Below are 16,218 nucleotides of genomic sequence, written 5' to 3' on the forward strand. Positions count from 1 at the left end.
TAGAGATATATTTGCTTCATATATATCGTCGATACAACTCATAAACAATTGACATTCTAATTACAATTACAACCATTTCTCCATAACTTTATGTCGAAGTCATCCACATGCGGTTACAACTCCTTGAATGCTACAGTGCTCAACCCTCGATTGGCATATTGATCTTGAGTCGATATCTACCCTCTACTTCTTTTCTTCTTTTTCCCATGTCTAACACTTAGCCAAACCAATTAAATGATAATTGACAATCAATCGCTACTGTATGTTGATAATCATATACCTCAATCATGGATAGTCATCATATCATCGTCAAGTAATTATGTTGTCGGTAAGTTATTGATAACCAAATCAAACAAAACATTGAGTTCTTTACTCATTGAAATGAGCATCATACCGATTACAAAGATGGCCATTTTATGGAGTAAACAAGTTGGGACTATTTAAACACAATCAAAGTAATAATCAAGATAATTCAGGCAATTCACTCGATTAGCAAACTCTGGGGAGAACAAGGGTATATGATCTTCAAAATTGACCTTCAGAAGGCTTATGGTAGACTTAAGTGGTCCATTGACCTTGAGAAGGTGTATAGTAGACTTAAGTGGTCCTTCATCGAGGAGGCTCTTCCCATTTCAGGTGTTTGAGGTTCTTCCCATGTCAGGTGTTTAAGGCTCTTCATCAACATCGAGGAGGTCCTTCACCGAGGAGGCTTTTCATGGAAAAGCAAGATGGAGGATTTCTTTCCAATCAAGGAAATACAAGGTGATCCTCTCTCAGGACGTTTCCATTTGTTTTGCGGAATATCAACAAATTGGGAAATGTTTTCCTAATTTATTTAATAATTATAATAATTTTGGACAAAATCCTGCGGATAATGCCTACAAGATTCATGAAATGAATATTGACATCCAATGTTCTAATTCAAATAACTAATTTTAAATAAATAAATAAATAAAAATAAAAACTGCCTAAGGGGACTCAAGAAGACAGCGGCGTTGACGGCGTAAGTGCGGGCTGGACCAGCAGCGGGATGGGTGAGCAAGTCGCAAGCGGTGGCGCGGCGAGCGTCGGTGGATGGCGAGCAGAGCAATGATGAGTGCTGTAGGCGTCGCCGGGGCAGCAGCAGCATGCGGCTCGAGCTTGGAGCAGCGGCGGAGCCTGCAGTAGAGGAGGGTCCGGCGACGGTACGTGGCGCAGGCGTTCGGGCAACAGCGAAGGTGAGCGAGCAGCAGGTCATTGGTCGTTGGGTGCCGCAGGTGGAGGTGAGGCGGCGGTGCAGTCGCGGTGAGGCGCAAGTAGCAGATCGCGGGCCGACGGGTGAGCAGCAGTGTCGGACACTAGGTTGCTGAAAGGAGGATGGTGGCGAGTGGGCTGCTGCGGGCCGAGTTGCAGAAGGCAGAGGCGAGACGAAGTGGCGTTGGGCGGAGGCTGAGCATCAAAGGGTTTGGCACTTAGTGCCGTAAGTCGGCGGGCTGTCGGGTGTCGGGGGTGACATGCGGCGACGGTAGGGACGCTTAGGCGGAGGGCAGCGGTGCTCATGGGTTGCAACAGCGTTGGCGGTGGCGCTCATGGGCTGCTGGCGTCAAACGAGCAAGGGCGAGAGCGTTGGATCGTTAGGCGGAGACAGCGAGTGACTGTCACACGATCGTCACACGATCGACCATCGCACGATCGTCACACGATTACTGCACGACCGTCGCACGATCGCTGCACGACCGTCGCCGTCACGATCGGCACAAAACGACTGGTGGCGCTCATGGGCTGCTGGCGCAAACGCAAGGGCGAGAGCGACTGGAGATCGGCACTGTCAAACGCGGCACACGATCGCACACCGTCGCCACACGACCGTCGCACGATCGTCGCACGATCGCCACACGACTGCGGCACGACCGTCACACCATCGCCACGACCGCCGCACGACCGCCGCACGATCGCTGCACGATCGTCGCACAACGCCGCACAATTGTGGCACAATCGCCGCATGATCGTCGCACGCGACTGCCGTACGACCGTCGCACAATCGCTGCACGATGGTCGCACGACCGCCAACGACTGTCACACAATCATTACCAGAAAGTAGAACTACAAATGTGCATAGACCCAAAGGGAGAGAATCACCACAAGGGGGGAGAACATGCAGAGACCAAAAACACACAGGGACTGACTAATGCATACCAAATTGTACGCAAATAATCCACAGAGAGAAATAACCTATGCATACTAGGTTGTATAAGCAAATAAATGAGCAGAGAGAGATAAATGCGTAATTCATTGCTTCATGATGAAGATGATTTGACATAATAACAGTTACGCACTTGCTTCATTTCTTCAGCAGATGAATACTGTCTTCCAGTGTGATCGAAAGCTCCAGTCCGAAGAACATATTCGATGCTCAGAGCAAGGGAGTTAACCTAATGTCCATGACCCTACAACAAACATTTTACATAGATAAGGATGATCATGAAGAAAAGAAGAGAGGGATCTAGCAGTAACTTAGATTAAGAATGCGGACTTGGCAGTAGAAACCAAGAAAAGACATTACCCCACCAGCCATGAAAACTAAACTCCAACCTAAATATGCAGATCATGTCTAAGTGACATAAAAAAATAGTGGTATTTCCATTCTTAACATCAAAACCTCCTGAGAACTAAACAATGAAAAAGTTCGAGGACATGATATCAATTAGTAATGGGTAGGTCACTAGGTGCCAAACTGCCTCCTGGCACCAAAGAGATCGAGTGAATGCAGCTACTCCAAAGGCACAAATAAATCTAAAGCTTTTGTGGAGAAGAAGAAAACAGGCATGCAATGACCCTGTGAAATGTATAATGAACTTTTAAAAAGACGTTGCCTTCAATTCCCTTATCAGCTTCCCCTGGGAAGTTTCCCAGACTTTGACTGTACAGTCCTGGGAGCTGCAAGAAATTTAAAACAATTACTTCATCAGGTAACAAGTCATAAAAGCAGCGGCAGTTTGGCAAAATACAAGGATACTTAGTTGCTTGTAAGCAGAATTTTCAAGTCACCACTTGATCTTAGGCCCGTTAGAAGTATGATTTAGTCAAGAAAACTTCTTCATGTTATATTTTTGTTGCTCATGTAGCACAGCACTAGCATATGGACATTAATACATCACAAAGTGATTAACTATTTATCTAGAGTTAAGTGCCTCTCTGGTGACTAATTTGTTAGTGGAACAGCTATTAAGTATTGGGAAAGAGAGTTCATGACAAAAATTTGAAACCATTAAGTAAACGGCAGTTTCACCAACAATTGCCAAAATTAAGTAAGTTGCACACCCAGTATTTATTACACCGTCTCCTCCCCACTTTACACACGAAACAGCTAGAGTGTGTGACCACTCAGACATATTAACATCTCCTTAGTGTTACATCCCATATGCGTGCATCACCATCTTTACTAGAACCCACAAAGCGACGGCAACCTCATTGGCAACCAGATTTGGGTTCGCCTGACCTCAGGTAGCCTCAACGGCTGCCAGATTTGGTCACCGGTGGGTGGTCGGTCAATGGTTGGTGATAGAGTTTTATCGGACTTGATATTAATTTTTTTAAAAAAAAAATTAATAAAAGCCCTTTGTAAATATAGGGTTTACCAAATGATATCTACGCCAAAATCACTTTTCAATGCATTTTAAACTATAATTTGCCAAATACTAAATCATTTCAAGAAACCCTTTTACCCTAAATGTATTTGCAATTTCCCAATGTCATTTCTTAAAAATCAAACCAAACGGGCCCATATATAATCTAGCATTGTATAAGCCATGCCAATTAGCTTTTGTATACAATAAGTGCAAGTACTCAATTTTCTATTATATATGGCAGAATTGAATTTAAGGGGTGTTAGATCAAGCAAGAAACCCCGACATTTTATTGCACATCATTTTCTAAGGAACAAGAAGAAGCCTTGCACTGTTAATGGATTTGATCTTCCTGACTTGCCTCGATTCAAAGGAGAAGCGGACAGGCAAAAGATCAGCAAAAACTTGACTAGACCATTTGGGGTTGTCGCCGGACATCGAATAAGTAATAAACGATTGCATGCGGCTACCAAACTGTTAACATACTGGGATGAGGGAGGAAGAACAATAAGGAACAAGGCCCGATACTATGAACACGTTTCAAGAAGTCTGCTTGGTCAACAAGTCTTAATATTTTGTGAGAACCGTTTGGTCAAAGAATACTAAATCCTACAATAAGCTCAGAGATGTGACTTGGTGTTGAGTATGTGCTTTGTGAATCCTGAAGGGTGGACATCCAGAGGATTAGTAACGAGTTGTTGTCGTTGGTACATATGAAGTATGATCAAGCTTCTGAGAGTGTTGTTGAGATTCAATCTGGAAGGAAGCAAAAAGCAGGGTCTTCTCTCGATTGAAGAAGTCAAACCAAAACCGAGAGAGAGAGAGAAGAGAAGTGCGTTTAAAAAAGAAAAAGCCCGCACAGAGAGAGGGACCTTCGTTGCCTCCCACTCTCTCTCTCTCTCTCTCTCTGTGCCTGCCATGTCCGAAGCAAAGACTCGTCCGACTCTCGGCTCCCATTCTCAACGAATGATCCGCAGCCTTCTTCTGCTCCGCCATACATAAAGCTTCTCACTCGTCGTCTTCCTTCGTTTTTTTGTGCTGCGATTCAGTTTTGGACGGCTTGACTTGTCGTTGTTGTTAGGGTTTCCATTCGTCCCGCCGTCTCCCTATTCCTCTTTGTACCCATCGCTAACATGTCGAATTTGTACGCCAACTTCAATCAGAACATCGATTACGTCTTCAAGATCGTCTTGATCGGCGACTCTGCCGTCGGCAAGTCCCAGCTTTTAGCTCGGTTCGCCCGCAACGAGTTCAGCTTGGACTCCAAAGCGACTATCGGAGTTGAGTTCCAGACCAAGACGCTCTTGATCGATCACAAGACCATCAAAGCTCAGATTTGGGATACCGCCGGTCAAGAGAGGTACGTCCAGCTCGCCCCCAACCCAACTGATCACCCTGTGAACATAAACGAGAGCCCCTTTAGCTCCGAATTCGTTTATTTTTCTCTGCAATTGTCGAATTCCCCTGATTCATCTTTGCTTTAGCAATAGAGTAGGGTATTAAAGCGTTCTGGTGCCGAAAGTTCCAATCAACTAGAATGTACTTAGGAAATTCTGACTGGACTGGAAGGATGGAACTGTGATCTGATGATCATCGCGAGCGATGCTCAATAGGGCATGGCATGAAATTGCTTCTACTAAGTTGGTCTGGTCTTGTTTGAGTGGGGGAAGGTCCAAGGTGAGTTTGTTCTGAAAATGGTTTTCTGTCATTGAATCAAGCAGCTGAGGGTTCTTGTCGGATCAAGTTCCTGCAGTGTCATGACACAGCATGGAGTCCAGTATTCAGTGAAGCAAAATTGAGTGACCTTATCTTTGTTCACCCCACAGGAAAATATAACCTCACTAGCAGTTGAGGAGGATCTATTTCCAAAATAAATGTGGCATTTCCTTTGAACCGACAGATTTGGATGAGATTTCTCATCTAATGATGCTGGTGGAAAGCAACCGAGGCACGTGTAGGCTGCTACGTTGATACTTAGTGAGTGTACATTGGGAGGTTGACAATTTAATTGTCCTAGCTTTCATAAATTATGGAGTGTAATCACAGTTGAGTAACTGATCTTCATATATGACTGTCAAAAGAGGAAGATGTATGTTTAAGCATTGACGTATCGTTTTCATTTTCCCCTCCAAATTTCTGCTCTTTATTTCCATATTCATATGTCTGTCCACTCCTTTAGGTACCGGGCTGTCACCAGTGCATATTATAGAGGTGCGGTCGGAGCAATGTTGGTTTATGACATCACCAAACGTCAGTCTTTTGATCACATAGCGAGATGGTTAGAGGAATTGCGAGGACATGCAGACAAAAATATTGTTATTATGCTTGTCGGCAACAAATCTGACCTGGGGACTCTTCGCGCTGTACCCACTGAGGATGCCAAAGAGTTCGCACAAAGGGAAAACCTTTTCTTCATGGAGACATCTGCCCTTGAGGCCACGAATGTTGAAACTGCATTCCTCACAGTCTTGACAGAGATTTACCGAATTATCAGCAAGAAAGCCCTGGTTGCAAATGATGAGGCCGAGTCTGGAGGGAGCTCACTTTTGCAGGGTACGAAGATAGTTGTTCCGGGACAGGAGCCAGAGCCTCAAGGAAAGACTTTCAGTTGTTGCTCGTCTTCATAAGAGCATGGGCCCGTGACCTCATGCCCCTAAAGATTGGTGTTGTTTTGTCACATAGATCCTTTATACCTGTATAACGAATATAAATTTCCTCATAAATTTGAGAATTGATATCATTCTTGCTAGTGTTATGCAAGCAGAAAGAATTTTCTTTCCTTTTTCCTGTTATGTGGACCTCTTGATGGTCGTTGGGATGGGCGTGTTTCGATGAGGTTAATTCTTAGCTGAGATATTGACGACAAAAGATTGAAATTGTAGCTTGTGGCCAACAGCAGGATGATTACTGCCATTACACCCGTCCGCATTGCATGTTGGATTGTGGCTTTTAACAGACTCCACCAGGAAGTATGCGAGCGTTTGGCTCCTGCATCCATTTCTTATTCCAGCACATGCATCTGTTCCAATTGAAGGACAAAGTGAAAATTATAGGTATTTTATCTGTGCCAAATCGATGGTTCAAGCAGCTAGCAAATCCAGGCTCTGAGATGTGGCAGCTTTACTTGCCTACGAATGAGCAACTGAAGCCACGAAGGAGAAACAGAAAATGTACCTTACGTATGAAAATGGAACAAATGATTCCTCTATGCAAATTCTAATTTCGTATCGGAATTCATCTTCTCATTTTCCTTGTAAAAGATTTGATGGAATGGATCGTTTTCTAAAAAATGCTACTACCTATTAATGGAGTTGGTCATGGTTCTGTTGGTTCTTCAAACGATGTCTTGCAAGCAGATTTATACCACCTGAGTAATGGGTGTAACGATGATCAGAGAGTACTTAGGAAACACCTGGTTGCTGGGGGAGCCGTTTCTCCTAGCCCCCCCTGGCATATCGGTTGATGCTTTCCGGGTGAAGCAATGGACCGCTAATCCTATAGTGCCGTGAGAATTCGTTAATTGGGAGTAAACCATGCAAAGCAATTGCTTTAGGGGAAGTAAAACATATTTATCGGATTCGTACGTGTGTCTAGATAAAATAAGGTAGTACTTAGCCAAAACGAAAAGGCAGAGATTAGAATGTCTGAGGAATTGGATGCTGGATTGACCGAGAATCGATGAGACAATGAAGATGTCATGAGCTTGTCGGTTCCAACTGGTGGCAAGCGTACGGAATAGGAGGCGGCCTTGAAATATGGAGGTAGACCTTGACCTAGATGATTACATAGATTAATGTGCATTTGTTTTCTTTATGTGGGTGTCTCTGTCACCGCTGGAGTTTTCCTTCGACATAGATTGACAATTTGAAAATAAGATCCCCCAGGAAAAAGCTGGCCAGTTTCACAAATTGAAATTTCTTTCTCGAGCAATCAGTAGGTGCGTTTAAATTGATGCACATTTAGCTTCGAATTGGGTGATGTTCAAATTTAATATGAGAGATCTGAAATAACACCAAACTGGAGCGGGTGTTCTCCAAGCATAGCCGTACAGCTCCAGCCAGGCCGAGACAAGTACTACTGCCTTGCGGTATACCATCATTCCTATAATGTGTCATGACTGGCTTCCCGGATACCATAATTAATCATTAATCTGAAAAAATCCACAGAAAAGGAGGGAAAGCCCAAAGAGACCCTTTATTATGCTGCATTTTGAATGATAAAACCTTTTTCTAATGTCTTCCTCAAACTTTAAGTATGGCTTAGGCGAAATGCCACAAACCAGTGTCATTTTCTTTCCATGATCTTTGCCCGTTTCACAAGTTCTCTGAGACTAAGATAGACGTTAACTCCATGGCACCTTGCGACCATTTGAATCTAAGAATGCGTTGCTTGCCCAGCTCGGCCAGCCAACAGCTTTTCCAAGTGATCTCATCCATTGAAACAAAATGGAGTTTATGGTCCACCCAAATGTATCAGAATGTGCATAGGCATAAATCCATATAATCTCAGTGGTACACCCAAGGAATTTTAGTCATTCAATGAACTTACATGTTCCTACTACCTAGTTTATCAAATACTATGATCGGTTTATATATTTACAGTAACATTACCTTCGATGCGGAGGGAAATTCTGCCTCAACTATTAGGTGTCAATTACTTTGAGCAAAATACATTTGATGTCAATGTAATCAATAGCAGAAATACTTCATCCTACAAAATTGCAGAGACCAACAACTCCTTTTCAATCTCCATTCCAATGTAGTCTCAAGTGATAGGGAAGAAAGTAGACATTTCACCTAGCCAGACGCACCAGCTGCTGTACGTTTGTCATATTCACCTTGTTCTTCCTTTGCGAACTCTTCAATTAACTCCCTTTGTCTCTGGCTTAAATTCCTGCAACAAGTTGCATAATGCGTGTTACCTTACTCCTATCTCCCCCTATCCAAAACTTCCAGGGGTACTACTAGATGACTCATCAAATCACAAGCAAAACACAGAGAACGTACGTCGGAATGCTGACATTGAAATGCACAAACTGGTCACCGAAAGAAAAAGAGCCTCGAGTTTTAATCCCTGTCAAAAATGCACAAAGATAAGATTATCATGAGCACGTAAAGTTCTACATAGGATTAATGAACAGAATCACTGTTTGCATATAGTACCCCAGCCTGACACATGGAGGTTTCTCTTTTGGTATACTAAAATAATTATCTGCTCATTTGCAAGTGTAGCAGAAAGCAGAAATGATGTGAAAAGAATTTACAGATGTCGCAAAGGTAGTGAATTCATTGGCGCTACAAGTAAATTACAGTTTCTGCATATTTTCTCAAATGAAAATTAAACTGTAAAGCTCCAACAAAAGTAGCAATTACAAAACCATACATATAAATGCAAACCTATCCACTAGAAAAATACTTGCTTATTGGAAATCAAGAAAATTTCTACCTTTTTTCTTCAAAACAACCTTCTGACCAGGTTGAGTACCAGGACGGACCTGCAAGTCAAATTCAAACATTGGTTCAGCCATGATAATGGAACAGCACAACAATAAAGCCAACACCTGTCAGCCAAGTTCCACTGAAATTCTGACCGACCTTGAGGACCACATCTCCTGTCAGAGTAGGAACTTGGATGGTTCCTCCCAAAATTGCCTGCAGAGAACCAGTAGTCACCCGTTAGCATGAATAAGCATCAACAGCACATGCAAAGATACACCTTTAGGTAGAAGAAAAAGGATCTCATAATTATGGTTTTCTAATTACAGCCAGCTTCTGAAATCATGAGTCAGACAAAGACAGGAGAGTAAGTTATTGCTTTACCATAATTTCACACGGTTCAAAGTTTCCATTACTATAATGTCCAAAATGCTGTTAATATAGTAGAGCAGTTGCACCTGTGTGACTCCCAAAACAGCATCGACATGGATGTCAGCACCTTCTCGTCGGAAAACAGGATCTTCACGGACCTGCAAGGAGTGCAATTTCAAGGTAATTACGTATCTCCAGGAACCAGATGGTCTAGACCAGCAGATGGCGTTTCAAAAGTAGCAGAAGACAATACGCAATTAAGGTGTACTGCCAGTACCTTAATGGTCACGTAAAGATCTCCAGGTTGGTTTCCATCGGGATCCGCACCACCACTTCTATTCACTTTCATGGTATCATTGTCATCTACCCCTAAAAAAAAGCGAGGTGTTGTCATGAGCCAACCATCTAGATCAGCAGTATAGTTAACAGGTACATTAATGGGTATCACATAAATGACAGCAAAAGGATCTGCTCTCTCCACCTCCTCAACTTATCAATCTATACAAATGTGCAACAGAAGAGAAAATACAACCCGTTCAAACGATATCCACTGCATCCATCCTCCAGATATTTAAAAAGTTTGCACCCACAAGTAGAAGCCAACATAATCTCACTTCATGCAACATACCATGCTCAACCAAAGGAGTTTATGTTGCACAGTGTCAACTAGTGACAATAATTACTGATAAAAAGCTTATTTAGGGATTACCCAGTAATACCCAAGTCCAGCAACTCCCCAGAAGGAAGGGTACCCATCGTGACAAGTCAATGATGGGAGAGAAAAATAAAGCATCTTAAAACAAACTCCTGAATTCAACTCTCCACGTAATCATCATTTTCTATCCATGCCCAGTTTACAATTCTGACGACTGCAACAAAAAATGATAAAGAAAATAACAAAAACACTTTTCTAGTCATTAAGAGTTCCCACACACAACACACTGTTATAATTCATCAGCGCTCACTGGCACCTGACAAAAAAATCTACTTACTTCTGATTCAGCTTAAAAACCCAAGATATGATATGTCCCTGTTACGAGAAGATTTAGAAGAGGCTATTTGTGGGAAGAAAAGACTATCCAACAGATATAGGCAAAGAAGCTTATATTTTGTCCCAGACATTGAACCTGGACTGGGTAGTCAGATTAATTGGTTGAACTGACAACCAGCTGATAGTCTGGTCGGTATTTGGCTAAACTAGTGATGGTCAGAACACAGGCCAACTGAGGATTGACCACCGAATCAACCCCGGCATGGTGAAGCAGTCCATGTCTTCAAACTAAATCAACCCGATTTTGATCTTAGCCTCCAGGGCATTGGTTAGGCAGTAGTTCCTAAACCTGGATTGGATGGCCAGTTGGACAGATTGAACTGAGAAACAGCTGGTAGTCCGGTCCTGTTATTAGCTAAACCAGCTATGGTAAAAACCCAGAACCTGGGTATGACTACTATATCAACCACTGCACGAGTGACCTGGTCCACCTTTCCAAACAGGACCAACCCTACTTTAGGGCCTTCACCTCTTGGGTATTGATTTGCTTTTCTACTGTGCACATTGGTTTAGATGAGACCATATCTCTAGCCTTGACTCCAGATGGGCTGAAATTGGGATTTCTTAGATTGTCTGACCCATTAGAACACTGACATATAAATTACAAAGCTGCTACCAAAGGGACTAGAACCTTAGACCCTAGGGTCAGATGTGCGCCTGGTGCTCATGTAAACATGAAAACATCACCACTGGTTCAACTGCCAACCCCCAACCTGAACGGTTTGTGACTGGTCTGGATTTGAACACTGACATATCTGACAAGGGAAGCATAAAAACCATGCTCCCAGCAAATTAAGTTTATCCAGTAAAAGTACCTGGCATGATATCCAATTTGACTGATTTTGATCCCATTACAATCCTTTGACCCTTGCATGTCTTGCAAAAGCTCTGATACAAGAAAACACAAATATTCAAATTAAGAAGCAAAATAAGCTAGTAAAGATATGTAGAAATTAATTTAAAGACAAAAAGAGGATATCAATGCAATCAATTTAGAAATTATACTTGCAAGTTAGAAAAAAGTTCTAACACATCATCTTTGACAGAAAAAGGACAACCATATAGTCATGACCATACGCCAAGGTAATGCAACATCCGTTTATCAATTTATCTAACATATCCACAAAATGAACAAGTAAATTATATTGCAATTCCATGTAAGCAATAAACCTCATGTTGTCACTCTGACATACCCAGTTTCCACCTTTTTTGGGGGTGTGCACGCATGCACGCGCACATACATGAGACGCCTGTCTTTTCTCACCATTCTAGATCTTTCCTCCATAACCAATTAAAATTGTCTTACTTCTGAAGAAAAGAGAGACGTTGAGCAACCAAAGATATGTTCCTCTGGAGTTTAGACACTATACATAAGAAATCATCATTTACAGCTATTCTGCAGCTTTCCTCTCTAATCAGTTAGGAGAATTTCACTCATCAATAAAAGACAAAGACGTCAAACAACCAAAGATAACTCTAGAGTTCAGACTCAACAATAAAACCAGTGCAGCAAGATACTGAAAACATACAATTAATCAACTGATTCAAACATACTATCAAGCAAATCCTAGTAGTGCAAAGCAGCAGTTTGGCTATCTCCGAAAAGCTTTAATATGTGTGCATGAATAAGGACGATTCACATACCGAGACAGTTTTTCCAGATCCTCCGCATTGACTACAAGTTTGACGGATACTAAACATGCCTCTTTGCATGTATGTCTGCAATTAAGCAAAAGAATACTTCAGCCACATAAAAAAATTTCTCTATCCAAATAGCCAATCATATTGTCATCAGAAAGCACCTCCCCAGCACCTCCACAGCGTCTACAATTTTCTGGTTTTGTCCCAGGCGGTACACCAGTTCCACCTGCCAAAACACAGAAGGTAAAAGAAGGGAATAGTAATTTGTAAACAATATTTCTATTGGAGCCCAAAAAAAAAAAAAAAAAAAAAAAAAAAAAAACCCTAAGCTAGCGGATAAGGACATCAAATAAATTAAGAGGAAACATGTACCACAGGTTTGACAAGTTAAAGGGGCTTGAAATGTAATTGTTTTAGTGCATCCCTGGACCGCTTCCATGAAAGACAGCTCAACAGAAACCTATGGGCAAACATGGAATCATAGTTATATGCAAAGTTAAAACTCACACACACGAACACATATGATGAGCACCAGACAGATAAAACTTAACTTACCTTCACATCCTGGCCACCAAATCTTTGCCTAAATATATTGAATATCTGCTCTCCATCCAGTAATCGCCCAAGATGTGCAAAAGAATTCATTAAATTTCAGGAAAGAATAAAATCTTGAAAAGTAAATGTTAAAAATTAAGCAAAATGTCTACACAGCAGAAAGAATTCAACAGTCAAGATCAGCACCAGATCTCAGAAAATAAAAAAGTTGAGCAACTGGAAATATTATAATCAATTTACAAGACAAGGACAACACTAACCAAGAATCACCTAACCAAAATAAAGTCGTTCTACACAATAAAGATTCATAAAGTAACTGGATGCCCTCAAGGAAAAAGTGAGCGATAGCCAGGTGCAAGCTTCTTAAACATGCCTCATCCAAGTAAATATTCTAGGCCGAGTCCCCCAAGTACATCATTTATGCAATTCATCTTTGTACTTGCAATTAACTTGCATTCATAATAACCTCCAACACTTCCACTAAGATGCTGTCAATTTGTTGACTGAAAAATTTGAATTCAGCAGTATCCAAACAAGAAAAGCTGGATAGAACAATAGCAGCTCAGCCCTCAAAAAATAAGCAAGACATCTCTATCAGCTCTTGTGAAATTTTACAAGAAATACAACAAGTAAATGCAGCCAACTAGAAGAAGATTATTACATCTCCATTGAAAATATCATCGAATGGATTATTAAATCCGCGAAATCCAGAATCAAAGTCAGGGTTCCCTTGCTGTTCAAAAGCTTCATGGCCAACCTGAAAATTTATAGCACACCATCATGCATACTCATTCCGTATAACAGATGCCACAAAGGAGATATGGAAGAGAGCATAACTAGAAAATAAAGTCAAAGATAAGCCATACACATGCAACAATCAATTAAACAAGAATAAGCTCATAACAGTATGATTTTTACAATAATTATTGGAATCTTTTCCTTGAAACTCCAATAAACAGGATAGAATAAAAAATCAGCAGGAGGCAACCATGAGAATAAACAATTTTCTTTCATTTCTAAGGCAGGTGGTTAGGACTCACGCATGCAATCTAGCATGTATCAAGAACACAGATGTTCAAACTTACGGTCACAGAAGACCTTCTGTAAGACGAAAATTCTTTGCTCATGAAGATTTTCACAAATATAGAGCTAAAATTGTAAAAGGAGAAGCAACAAGCTACACTAAGAACTGAAGAAGCAAATCATTTCAGAGACAGTTTCAATTCAATCTGACTAAAAGAGTACTCCATGATAGAAGGTCAAAGGATCCAAGATAAGCAAGACACCTAATAGATACCAAACCTCCAGATTTTTCAACACAAAGCATTTTTTACTAAGCAGGAGGTAAAGTGACTTTTTTCTTCAGAAGGCCCATGAGCAAGCATGAAAATGAACTAAAGGAGGCCAAAATCTATCACTCTGGGATGTTAGTCACGTCTATGGTAGTGAATGACAATAACACTTAGAACAATTTCTACCATCCTTAGATAAGCGTAAAAAATCCACTGCGATATTTTTCAGACATGGCTATCACACTATTCCGACTATCAGAAAGGAAGGATGATGGAAGCACCTTTCATTACTCAAACTCAGTGTGCTACAAATTTCGGCTTAAATCTAAATCAGATACTATTTTGTAACAACAGACATGATAACGGGAGAGATTGAGACTAATCACCACAAGTCAATACTTGGGTTCCAACTCTCTAACACAAGGGGGTGAACAAGATATTATCATGTGTGCAAACTTAAAAGCAGTCCAATTTCTAGCACCTGGTCATAGATCTGTCGCTTCTCTTCATCTTTTAAAACCTGCAAACAAAATAAATTTATCATTTCTTTCACGAGAATGGATGCACTCCATTGTCGGCCAGTCAATAAATATTAAAGACTTACCTCATAAGCTTTTGAAATGGCCAGTCAATAAATATTAAAAGACTTACCTCGTAAGCTTTTGAAACTTCCTGAAATTTCTTTTCAGCCTCGGGGTCACTTTTATTAGTATCTGGATGGAGTTTTTTTGCTAGCTGCCGAACAGTAAACAGGATTAAACTACTTATTTGGAAAGTGGAGAAAAAGGGAGATGATATCAAAAGAAGAATCCATGCAAAAAAAAGCTACATCCGAACAAAGAAACCGAAACCATATCCCCAGAAAGACCAAAGAGGTGAAGAAATTGAAATGAGGAAGTAGACAGCAAATCAAGGACATGAACATACCCCATAGTATGCTTTCTTGATTTCAGAAGGACCCGCATCCTTATTTACGCCAAGTATTTCATAATAATCCGGGGCATACCTAATTGCTGGTTCAACAGAAAAAAGAAAAAAGAAAAAAAAAAACGATATTAACACAAGATAGAGAGCGGAGACAGAAGCAAGCACATGGGATGGAGACACTATGATGCAAAGAAGCTCAAGAAGGAAATAATGATGACGTTAATATCAATTTTTCAAGAAAAAATTGGCAACTGAAAAATGAGTCCCATCTGTAGGGAAGGGGGGTTGGAGGTCAAACAGGAATGCGCCAGCTAAACATATGGCTCAACGAGATAATCATAAAGAGTCTTGTCAATAGAGATCTTTAGTTTCATAGTGTCGAAACAATTCACGAGTAATAAGATAGCAAGGGGAATGAGGGAAAGACTCGGAAAAGAAGATGAGTTACCGGTGCCATGAATTGATCTCGTAGAACCCCAATTGGAATTGGAGGCACGCAAGAGAAAAGAACTCCTCAAATTGCCTGCGTCACCAAAGAAGGCCCGAGGGAATGACGACCAACGGAAACGAAGGAGCGACTAAAATAGCGGGGAGGGGGAGAAGCGAAGCTGTGGGGAAGAGAGAAGGCACCATTTGCAGGGGAAATCCTAGGAGCCGCCCAAGATCCAGTACCGAATCTCCTGGGATCGCCTCGGAGCACCGAATTGATTATCTGCAAGGGGGCAAGGGCAGACGAGCGTGCGTACGCACACTTGAGTTCGCAACGTTAAGGAATAGGCGAAATGAGGGGGGAGCGTGGGGGAAAGAGAGAGAGAGACAGAGAGAGCGTACCGAGGGGGTGGAGTCGCTGAAGAGGCTGGAGGAGAGGGAGCGGCGAGCGAACAAATGGAGGAGCCTGGCGCCATTGGAGCGAACCATTTGGGCGGCGGCGGCGGCGGCGGCGTGGCTGGTGTTCCCCCGAGGAAGCTGGAAACGCTCGCGAGGAAGAGACCCAACACTGTGGGAGGGAGGGAGGGAGGGAGGGAGTGGGGGTTGATGATGATGATGATGATGATGATGCCTCTCCTAAAACCCCTGGCCAAAACCCTAATCAAACCCCGCCGGGGATTGGAACGTTCTAGTCCTCCCGTCTCAACCGCACCTCGCAGACACAGAGAGACAGAGACAGGAGACGACGCAGAGAGGGACGACGATTGACCCCTTGTGTGTATATATATATATATATATATGAGAGAGAGAAATGACCGGAGGCGCTTCTCCGGGTCGACGTTTTCTGGTTCGTGGCGTGGGAATTTTCATGAAGCCGCCCCCCCCTTTCTGCTCAGGGAAAACCTTCACTT

General features: G+C 42.1%; 2 protein-coding genes across 3 annotated transcripts; one reads left to right on the forward strand and one right to left on the reverse strand.

Moving 5' to 3' along the window:
• Nucleotides 1-4,427: 4,427 nt before the first annotated feature.
• LOC104454674 (ras-related protein RABA4c) lies at nucleotides 4,428-6,397 on the forward strand. The gene is made up of 2 exons (XM_010069589.3): nucleotides 4,428-4,965; nucleotides 5,785-6,397. The coding sequence occupies exons 1-2, from the start codon at nucleotides 4,739-4,741 to the stop codon at nucleotides 6,230-6,232; spliced, it is 675 nt and encodes a 224-aa protein (XP_010067891.1). The 5' UTR covers nucleotides 4,428-4,738; the 3' UTR covers nucleotides 6,233-6,397.
• Nucleotides 6,398-8,062: 1,665 nt separating this feature from the next.
• Nucleotides 8,063-16,084, reverse strand: LOC104454675 (chaperone protein dnaJ GFA2, mitochondrial). Of its 2 annotated transcripts, none has more exons than XM_039318015.1 (19): nucleotides 15,710-16,084; nucleotides 15,509-15,590; nucleotides 15,327-15,401; nucleotides 14,879-14,964; nucleotides 14,603-14,686; nucleotides 14,433-14,471; nucleotides 13,321-13,416; nucleotides 12,660-12,704; nucleotides 12,477-12,564; nucleotides 12,266-12,330; nucleotides 12,108-12,182; nucleotides 11,279-11,351; nucleotides 9,690-9,781; nucleotides 9,499-9,570; nucleotides 9,200-9,256; nucleotides 9,051-9,099; nucleotides 8,612-8,678; nucleotides 8,416-8,498; nucleotides 8,063-8,315 (listed from the first exon to the last, which is right to left on the reverse strand). In XM_039318015.1, exons 1-19 carry the CDS (start codon nucleotides 15,794-15,796, stop codon nucleotides 8,311-8,313), a joined length of 1,320 nt encoding a protein of 439 aa, XP_039173949.1. In that variant the 5' UTR covers nucleotides 15,797-16,084; the 3' UTR covers nucleotides 8,063-8,310. The 2 variants fall into 2 exon arrangements, with proteins under 2 accessions (XP_039173949.1, XP_010067892.1); XM_010069590.3 differs by having other exon boundaries at nucleotides 8,402-8,498; nucleotides 15,710-16,083.
• Nucleotides 16,085-16,218: the final 134 nt, after the last annotated feature.

The sequence above is a fragment of the Eucalyptus grandis genome, chromosome 7 (genome assembly GCF_016545825.1).
Source record: "Eucalyptus grandis isolate ANBG69807.140 chromosome 7, ASM1654582v1, whole genome shotgun sequence".
Lineage (NCBI taxonomy): Eukaryota > Viridiplantae > Streptophyta > Magnoliopsida > Myrtales > Myrtaceae > Eucalyptus > Eucalyptus grandis.

Excerpts from the sequence above, each read along its gene's own strand:
- LOC104454674 (XM_010069589.3), top strand. The coding sequence starts at position 4,739 with ATGTCGAATTTGTACGCCAACTTCAATCAGAACATCGATTACGTCTTC. Across the intron at positions 4,966-5,784 it reads GATACCGCCGGTCAAGAGAG|GTACCGGGCTGTCACCAGTG; the intron begins GTACGTCCAGCT and ends CCACTCCTTTAG.
- LOC104454675 (XM_010069590.3), bottom strand. The coding sequence starts at position 15,796 with ATGGTTCGCTCCAATGGCGCCAGGCTCCTCCATTTGTTCGCTCGCCGC. Across the intron at positions 12,565-12,659 it reads TTGGTGGCCAGGATGTGAAG|GTTTCTGTTGAGCTGTCTTT; the intron begins GTAAGTTAAGTT and ends GTTTGCCCATAG. Across the intron at positions 8,679-9,050 it reads GGTTGTTTTGAAGAAAAAAG|GGATTAAAACTCGAGGCTCT; the intron begins GTAGAAATTTTC and ends CATTTTTGACAG.